Below are 9304 nucleotides of genomic sequence, written 5' to 3' on the forward strand. Positions count from 1 at the left end.
GGCCTCCCCTGGACTGCTGCTCAGCGTGAACCACAGGCCTCCCCTGGACTGCTGCTCAGCGTGAACCACAGGCCTCCCCTGGACTGCTGCTCAGCATGAAGTTGGGCTGATGCCTCTAGGGAGGCAGACCTTCCTGTGTGTTCTACTGGTGCCCTGTGAACTGTGACACTTGTGGCTGCAACTTTCTGTGAGCCTTTTGGTGGGGTTGGGAAACTCTGTGATGTAAGAGTAAGCATTTTTGGTGGTGCTCAAGGAGTAACAAATGAGTGGGTGGGGCTGTGCTCAATGACATTTTATTACAGAACAGGCGGGAACACCTGTAGTCCTGTAACCCCAGCTGATACGGGAGGGTCACTGAGTTTGAGGCCAACCTGGCCACATAGCAAACCTTTTTCTTTCTTTCTGTATTTAGGGCAGGGTGTACAGGGTCTACAGGGTCTCACTACATAGATCAGACTCATAGTGGTTCTGTTTACAGCCTCCCCAGTGCTGGGATTACAGGTACGTGTCACCACGCCCAGTCTCAATCGCCATCTCAGCGTGCCGGGACTGGCACAGCACACCAGGGATCAAACCCTGGCTGCTGTGCTCTGCCTAAGCAGGCGTTGTAGTCCATTGAGCTATCAGGCCAGCCCCCACATAGCAAACTTAAAGCCAGTCTAAACTGCATAAGAGAGCCTGTCTCAGAAAACAAAAGAGAAAAAAAGGAAAAAAGCACTGAGCCAGGCAGTGAGCCAGTGTGGCTACGGGTGGCAGCTTCGGAACCACTAACTTCCTCTCATCACGCTGCAGAGTGGTCAGCAGGCTCCTCTGAGCCACTCTCTGAGGTTCTCTGTGCCTCAGTCTCCCCGGGAACTTCCCCAGAGGGCCTGCATAGCCTGGCCTCTTCTGCACACATCCCGGACACTCTCCCGGCCGGCACAGGCGCCTGGTCTGCTTCCTGGGGCTGCTGACACCAGTGCTGAAAACCATTGTTTCGTATCTTTGGGTCCTGGGTGTTTGGCTGTTTTAGCTGCAGGCTCCTGTTGCTCTGTCTTGGCTGAAAGTGGGAGTTCCTTAGCTATTTAAATAACACTTACAACTCCAGCTCTAAACGTTCATTTTGGCTGGCACTACCACCTTCTAGGAATCTGCCAGAATGGCTACCACACAAGGGAAGTGGAGAGGCTGTGAGGCCTGCCCTCCCAGAAAGCGTACATCTGGGGAAACACTGCCAAATGTGCAGATCTCTGGGAAAGGAGACACTGGAGAAATCAGGGGATGAGAAGAAGGAACGCCCTGCACGTGTCACCCTGGCAAAGCTGGCAGCATCAACAGTGTCACCCAGCACTGTCGCCACTGCTGTCAGCATACAAGCCAAGAACGAGATTCCCCAAGAGGATGCAAGTATGTGCTGAGTACCAAGCTCAGGAGTCCAGATGCTGTGCAGAACAGTGATCAGAGAAAGGAGGCCAAAGGAAAAGTCCTGGACTCAGCTGAAGCCCAGCCTGCTCCACCCAGAGAACCACGCTTTATGAGGCCACTGCGTGGTGTGTGTGTGTGTGTGTGTGTGTGTTGTTTCTGTGGTGCTGTGGACCACACCCAGGGCCTCGTGCTTGTTAGCCAAGTGCTGTCACTCAGCTACAACCCAGGTTCCTGAGAAAACTGACTGAAAGGAGGCTTCAAGGTCATGTGCTTTAATCCCAGCTACTTGGGAGGCTGAGGTGGGAAGATCACAAGTTCAAGGCCGCCCTGGGCAACTTAGTGCTTACTGAGACCCCATCCTGAAAGAAAAAGAAAAGGAGCCTGATGCTGGGCTTTCTAAATTCACAACATAATAGGTAGAAAAAAAGAGACCTCTGGACTGAAAAATACTTGCATTCTCCCACTGCACTGACAGACTCAACACGTGCAGCCGCGGTGTGGAATAACCATGCTCACAGTTGCAGGGGTCTCGTGCATCTCCCTGCCCTGCCTGCCCCTGCTCACTTGTGCCCACTTGAGGCTCACCTCTTGCAAAAGAGACATGTGGGCGGCCAGGAGAACAGTGAGAACCGGGTCCGGCAGCAGCAGCAAACCTAGAAGAGAAGGCCTGGCTCAAGGGCAGCTCGCCCCAGCAGCGCTCCCAGCCCTCCCCTGTGCAGGCGCCTCACCTTTCCCCGCTTCAGGCTGCTGAAGAGCTCCTTGTCCTGGACGAACTTCTCCATCTCAGCCTTCACCAGCACGCGGCGCACGTCTACCACCTCCTCCACCGTCAGGGCCAGGCTCTCTACGGGGTGGCTGAACTCCTGGGGAGCAGCAGCTCTGTGGGCAGGGTTGCCCTGCCAGCCCCCCTCATTCCCTAAAGATGCCAGCCGGACAGACACCCGGCAAATCCCTGGAACACAGGCATCGCCTGGCCACTCTCTGAGGAGGGCTCCCCGCCCTCGCAGCCCCAAGCTGCCCACCCCGCAGGCCACACCCCTGAGCTCCCCTTGTGTCCCCACCTGCAGCACACTCCATGGCTGGTCAGAGCCGACCAGGGCCCACCTCATCTGCACCCCTTGGAGGCCTCACCCTCACTGCAAACCTGACCCGCGTGGGACGCCTCAGTCCCAGAGCTCCCAGAGCCTCCTGGTTTCCTGTTGAGTGATCTTAGCTTTACCTCCCAGGACCGGCACAGAGCTTGAGGGTGGATCTTCCTAAGCCTCACTTGTCTTTTGTCTCTGAGCTTACAGAGGCAATACAACAAACCCTTTCCATACTCCTGGCTGGTAAGCAGGTGCCTCGGCAGGACAAGGCTTCTCCGAAAGCACTGCTAAGACATCCAAGCTGAAAAGTCTCTTAGAAGACTTGCAGATTTAAAAACCTGTCACCAGTTTCTCAGCTGTAGATGCTCCCTTCCTCCTCGCCCTGAGGGTGGGCTGGACTTGGACACAGAATGAGCAAGGACACATGTCCGCTTGGGCCTTGGTCCCACTAGTAATCTGGATGACCCCAGCTGCCAAGTTGAGGGGTCACTCGAGCAGACCCCACAGAGCCGCGTGACAGGGCTGAGCCTCTGCTGCAGCCACTAGGACCCCATGCATCCTCGCAGCCAGAAGCGCTCCTACCTCTCAGGGGCCGTGTGAGACACTAAGCGCTCGCTCGTTACTTTAACATGTCAAACTGTGGCTTTAACGCAGGAGCAAATAACTGATCCAAGGCCGAAAGGGTCCCGCATCAGCCCCTGGCCGAGAGGAGCACCGGCTCAATGCACAGCACCTGCGTGCCGCAAAGCATCTGTCAGGCCCTCCCTGGGCCTTTCAGGGCAGCGAGCGGTGCTGTCAACCACTGCTGACACTGGCACGCCCATGGGTGCTCCTGTCACCTGCTTCGTGAGAGTCATGGGCTGAGAATGCAGGCCCTGCGGAGCCTCAGGAGGCAGCCCGTGCTGGCTCTCAGTCACAGGGAAGAATCTTGACCCGAGTCAAGTCTGCACCACATGCTCCTCCTTCCCACGCTGCCCTGGAGTCCCCTGGAACTTCAGCCCGTGGCCCTTGCAAAGTCCTCAGGCGCTGGGCCTGCAGGAGGAACAAAGGGTGCTGGGCAGGCCCCCGCCTTCACTCACCAGCCAGAGGTGCCTGGGGTCTGGTGCGGGGGCTTCAGGTCCATCTGCAGAGCTCGGGCTGCTGAGCGCGGGGACACTGGGATTAGACCGGGGCTGGACACCCACAGGACAGGAGCCTGGAGGAAGAGCACAGGCCTGAGGAGCCCTGCAGGAGGCTGAGAGCAGGGCAGTGCCCAGGCACAATAGCAGTGCATGCTTCAGGGTGGAAAGTGTCCCTGATGGAGCCTGTGCAGTTCACCTACTGTTTCGAGCCCACACTGGAGGCCTGAAGTAAAGCCAGACGCGAGCACACACAGGATGCCTCGCAGGAGCGCCTTCCTCCCCAGGATGCTGCGGGGCAGGGGGAGGAGGGGCTTCCACCCCCGGCCTTGAGGCTCTGGGAGGCTGCCGATGGGGGTACCCGGGGCATCAGTGAGATCCAGAGTTGGCCTGGTCTGGACCATGGCCCTGGGAGGGAAGTGGCTGAAGGCGGCTCACAGGCACACAGAGGCCTGGATGCCCCGTGGGCAGGTGCAGCCCTCCGTGCAGTCTAGGGGCACTCCCTGCACAGCTGCAGATACTGTGTGGCCCTCGGCTCCCTGGTGGGAAAGAGCAATACAATAGCCGCTGGTGCTGGGCGGGCTCTGGTGTGGAGCCCTCCCCACAAGAGACCCTAGCAGCCACACAGGGGCGAGGCCCAGCAGCGCCTGGCACCTGGCCTCTGTCTGCTGTGTGTGCGGGCAACAGTAGTGGTCCCTAAGTGATGGGAGCAGGGGCTGCACGTTCCTCAGAGAATGGCTCACAATGGACATGGGTGCTTATTTAGTGAAAAGGTTCTCCGGCGGGAAGCCCTCCTCTTCCATCCCCAGGTATGGCTGCACACTGGGACCCATTTCCCTGCAGAGGACACAGCACCCTGGTAGAATCTGAGGGGAGGGCGTCGGGGGTGCAAGGCGCACTTGCCCTGGTCCCAGGCGCTGGGCCTCCAGGTGTGCACACTGCCTGCCCGTGGCCGGGGCGGTGCTGTCCCTTCCCGGGGCGGAGCAGCTGGCTGCAGGCTGGAGGCCGCCTCACTCCGCAGCTGGGCCAGGTCGTGCTCTGAGAAGGAGCGATCGCGCTTCAGTGTCGCCTCCCCACACGGAGACTCCTCTTCCTGCAGACAAGCCAGACACAGCTCACCTGGCCGTGCTGCCCCCAGCTCCGGCCACCTGGACTGAGTGCTGGACTCAGGGTTCTGCTGTTGGCTACACCCTTCTTTTTTTGTTTTCGGTGGTAGTGGAGATTGAACCCAGGGCCTTCCCACTGAGCTACATCACCAGCCATTCTCTTACACTTTTACCTTGAGATGAGGTGTGAGGTCTTTGCTAAATTGGTCAGGCTAAGCTTGAACTTGTAATCCTCTTGCCACAGCCTAGCAAAATGTTGGATTATAGTGTGCATCACCATGTCTGGCTGCGGCAAGTGCCTCAATACCCGGGCCACCCTTCCAGAAGGACCTGGAGAGGACAGGCTGGTGCAGGAGGAGTCTGAAAGCTAGCTGCCACCGAGAGGAGAGCACAGGAGCACTCAGCGGCCATGGTGGCTGAGGGTCCCTGCCGCGATACCTTGCTCTCCGGCCAGGGGCTGCTTTGCTGCAGGATCCTGGCCACGCAAACCTTCTTTGGCACACTTGTGAGACGAGCTGGCCCCAGGCTGCCGGCCCAGGACCCCTTGGTCACTTTGGCCTGCTGAGTGGGGGCAGGGGCTGTTCCACCTGCCCCTCCCAGCTGGCCTGGCCCCTGGCTTTAGTCCTCACCCCACCCCTGCTGGGCCCCCATGGTCTTCATGGCTCTGACCTCAGAGGTAGTCATCTCCTCCATCTCAGCCAGTGTGGGTGCCTTGAGCAGGACCCGGGGCCGTGGGCGCTGAGTGCCACTCCCGACATCGGTGACAGACAGACTGATGCAGGAAGTGGACTTGACGTCCCCAGAGCAGGCGTTGAGGATGCAGGGAAGGGAGCCAAAGCCTGCGGTAGACAGGAGAGTGAGGAGGCGCTCCACATGCAGCATCCTGTCGGAAGGGGAAACAGAGGCCAGCCAGCTACCCAACTCCAGCTGATGGTGGAAACTACCTCGCCTCCCGAGGCACAGCAGGCGTGGGACTGGAGTTTTCCTCTACTATGTACAGAAGATCAGGTCTTCCACATCTGAATGAATGTCTGGTTCTCCCTACCTAAGAACACTGATTTACTTTTCTTTCCCACATAGATGTCATTCCGCTGTGCAAGACGCAGAATGGCAAACTGAGGCCCTTGTACCTCAGAATACAAGGTCCCTCCTCCTCACCTGCCTCGCACTAAAACTTCACAGGGGTCCTGGTCTACCCTGCAAAACTGCAGTGCCAGAAGCTCATGGGGCTCACATCACCCTGGTCTGTGACCTGGCTGGGGAAGCAGGGGTGTCCTCCCACCCCATGCCCTCCCCTCACTTACCCCGAGTGCCCAAACACTGGGCCCCCACGGGCCGCAGCCTGCGCTCCTGCTTGATCTCCTCCAGAATCCTCTCATGTAGGGTCCTTTGCTTCTGCGGCAGTGGGCGAAGCTGGCGCTTAGAGACCTGCAAGGAAGTGATGTGCCAGGGGGCAGGGGAGCGAGGGCTGCAGTGGGGGCCCACCTGGAGTCCAAAGTGCTCAGCGCCACCCCTGCTGGCTGGGAGGGGGTGCTGCTCTGCGGCTTGGCGGGCACTTTTGCCAGCACTGCTCTTCCCAAAGAGGACCCTGGCCACATTGTGCCAGGCCAGGCAGGGCCAGGGCCAGGGCCAGTCTTCTAGCCAGAAAGCCAGGCAGCTGCCTGTAGAAGCAGAGGACAGCACCAGGCTCCAGGTGCCCTGGAGGTGGATATGCAGAGCCAGTACCTGCTTCAGGGGAGGCCGGGAGCGAATGAAGTCCAGGATGAGCTCGTGTGCGTCCTTCTTCACCCTGGGAGGGATGTCCCCATCCACCTGCAGGTCGACCAGAGTGCAGGCAGCTGGGCTGAGCACCAAGGGCTCCAAGGGCCTGGTCTTCAGACCTATCCTCCCTCTCACAGCTACAGGGCAGATGCATGGCAGGTACATGGCGGAGCGTCCTTGAGCGAGTCACCCAACCCTCTGGTACCTCAGATTCTTCTGGAAGTACGGGTCGGGGCCCCACCTCATGGAGCTGACATAACAGCAAAGGGGACTGGCCTACTAAAATGCTAAGGAGGTGGGTGTAATGGCACATTTCTGTCGTCCCAGCACTCAGGCTGAGGGAGGAGGAGCGTAAGTTTCAGGCCAGTTTGGACTACATAGTGGATTCCAGGCCAGCAGAACCACATAGCAAGACCCTGTCTCAGGAAGAAAAACAGACATAAAATGCTAAAAGCAAAGCCAGTGTGGGGGAGGCCAGTAAGATGCTGCAGTCTTGCCTTGAATGGCCGCCTCTCCGGGCTACTCGGCCTTCCACAACCTCCTACCCTGTGGAACACAGAGGCAGGCACAGGGCCACACCTGCCTGTCCCTACCCCATGGCCCCCGCCAGCCTCAGAAGGTCAGGGGTCGGGCTGGCTCACCATGACCTTGCGCAGCTTGTAATTCCTGGCCCGGATGTCCTGCATCAGCATCTCAAAGGGTGTGAGCTGGAACTCGGTGGGCAGGGGGTTGAACTCCTGCTCCTGCACCTTCTTGAGCTTCACCCCGTGGCGAAGCTCCCGCATGAGCTGCACCCACAACCGGGCCTGGCCCCGAGGAGGAGTGGCTGTCAGCCCACAGGCACCACAGCGGCCTGGTGCTCACCCCGGGTGGGAGGGGGTCGCAGAGGGCCACCTCTTACCCAGTCTGTGTGTCCAAGGTTGTCAAGCTCAGCCAGTGGCTTCTCTGTCTGTGGCTCATCCTCTCCCAGCCTCTTCAACATCTGGAACCACACAGCTGGTTAGTCCAGGAAACAGGAGGGCAGCCAGGATAGGACATGCAGGTGTCTTGGCCCCAGCCCTGTGGCTCAGGAAGAATCCCCAGGAAAGCACAGTATCTGCTTCGGAGCCACACGGGTTACCAGGCCACCATTCTCTGGGGGCTAGTCCTGGGCAGAGAAGGGACCTGCGAAGGGCCGTGGCCCACGTCCACCAGGAGGCACTGCGTCCCCATGGCTCACACAGGTATGGGCACCCTGTGCAGAGGGCAGCAATTTCCTGCAGATCTCAGCCCTCACAGGCTTGCCCACCCTCCTCACTCGCCCCCTGCATCACCCGCAGGATCCCAGCCAGGCACAAAGGACCCAGCCTCAGCCCACATCTGTCTGTGGAGGTCTGGGCCAGCGGTGGGCGTGGCAGTCACATGGACGGGTCTGCAGGGTAGATGTAGAAACGTCAAGGATGGCACAGGACACACCGCCTCAGGTGCCAAAGCCCCTACTCCCCTAACCCACCTAGCTCAGAGGGCATCTGCCCTTTGGCACACAGCCATCCCCACCAAGACAAAGCCAGGTTCCCTGGCATTCACCCAAATTGAACCTCTGGGTTTTGCCATTCACTGGCAAACTGCCCTGGTGACCTTGGCAACCAGAGCAGCGAAGACGTGGGATCCTGGTGAGAGTCCCTGTGGGCACAAGTCGGCTCCCGTGGCAATGGGCACGCCACGCTTCCAGCCTGCCTGAGTCCACATCTAGCCCAACAGGCCACTTCATTCAAAATGCCTGCTGGGTGAGCACACTGCCCCCAAGGGATCCTTCTCTGTTTTCTTTTTTCTTTCTTTCTTTCTTTCTTTCTTTCTTTCTTTCTTTCTTTCTTTCTGTGTGTGGCCAGCTCAGCCCACCAGGGGGCGGGGCTGGCTGGCATGTGGTGCTGGGAGATTGAACCGCGTTCCCTGTGTTTTGCTAAGCTTGTTCTAAGTAGGTGCTTTAGACCACTGAGCCATCTCACCAGCCCCCTTCTCTGTTTTCATGCCAACTCCCTGAACATCAGAATCTGTTTGCAGAGCAGCTGAGAACCCCTCTCAATAAGAACCCTGTTGTCTGGGTAAGGATGCACCCCACTCAAGTGAGAGCCCCACTGTCTGGGGAACAATGAGCTCTGTGTGACTGGAGCCTCTGTAGCCCTGGGCCTGGGTGTCCCTGGGCCTGGTGACTCAGGGCAGGTGGGGCAAGCCCTGTGTTGTCCTGGGTGTGTCTGTGTGACTCCTCCACCTGCCAGGATCCGGGACAGTGGCGGTCAGGGCCCGTGTGGGCTTAGCCATCTGGCTTTAAGTCTCTATGGCCCTGCACCTTCTGGCTTCTGCAGGGCAGGGGCTGTGTGACTCCGCAGCTGTTTGGTCTGGGCCTGCTCAGTCCCTGGCCTGTGGGGGCTGGGCTGTGGGCTTCAGGGTCTGTGCGAGCAGGGCCTGGGTCAAGGCCACTGTGGCGCTGAGCCTAAGTGATGCTAAGCTTTTACGTGTCTGGGCCTGTGTGGTCTGGGCACGAGCTTCCCTGGGCCCACGCGGTGCTAGGTGCCTCATGGCCAGGGCTTCTGTGCTGTCCTCAGAGGGCCTGGCCCGTGTGCTTCCAAGCATCTGTGGTTGGAGTGCACAAGTGTTGCTAGCCTCGTATTTTTAGGACAGGCTTGGGGGCCCGCCCATTAGCCCAGTTGTTTAAGTGCCTGCTTAAAGGAGGCAGTCAGTCTCTGGGAGCGGTGGTTCTATTCCCAGATACTCAAGGCAACCCGGACCAGCGCTGCTGGAGGTCAATGTGGAGCCGACCAGCGCTGCTGGAGGCCAATGTGGAGCCGACCAG

General features: G+C 59.1%; 1 protein-coding gene across 1 annotated transcript in view; it reads right to left on the minus strand.

The window, feature by feature from the left end:
- The window catches only part of Spire2 (spire type actin nucleation factor 2), a gene marked incomplete at its 5' end in the record, with an annotated part of 28769 nt that overhangs the window by 3782 nt on the left and 15683 nt on the right, over window positions 1-9304 (minus strand). The window contains 10 exons of the mRNA XM_023705206.1: window positions 1990-2057; window positions 2133-2267; window positions 2624-2689; window positions 3569-3684; window positions 4511-4700; window positions 5383-5552; window positions 6018-6141; window positions 6439-6525; window positions 7116-7280; window positions 7376-7456. Of these exons, the coding sequence (XP_023560974.1) occupies window positions 1990-2057; window positions 2133-2267; window positions 2624-2689; window positions 3569-3684; window positions 4511-4700; window positions 5383-5552; window positions 6018-6141; window positions 6439-6525; window positions 7116-7280; window positions 7376-7456 (1202 nt within the window). The remainder of the gene's footprint in view (window positions 1-1989; window positions 2058-2132; window positions 2268-2623; window positions 2690-3568; window positions 3685-4510; window positions 4701-5382; window positions 5553-6017; window positions 6142-6438; window positions 6526-7115; window positions 7281-7375; window positions 7457-9304) is intronic.

The sequence above is a fragment of the Octodon degus genome, unplaced genomic scaffold (assembly GCF_000260255.1).
Source record: "Octodon degus isolate 3935 unplaced genomic scaffold, OctDeg1.0 scaffold00215, whole genome shotgun sequence".
NCBI classification, from domain to species: Eukaryota; Metazoa; Chordata; class Mammalia; order Rodentia; family Octodontidae; genus Octodon; species Octodon degus.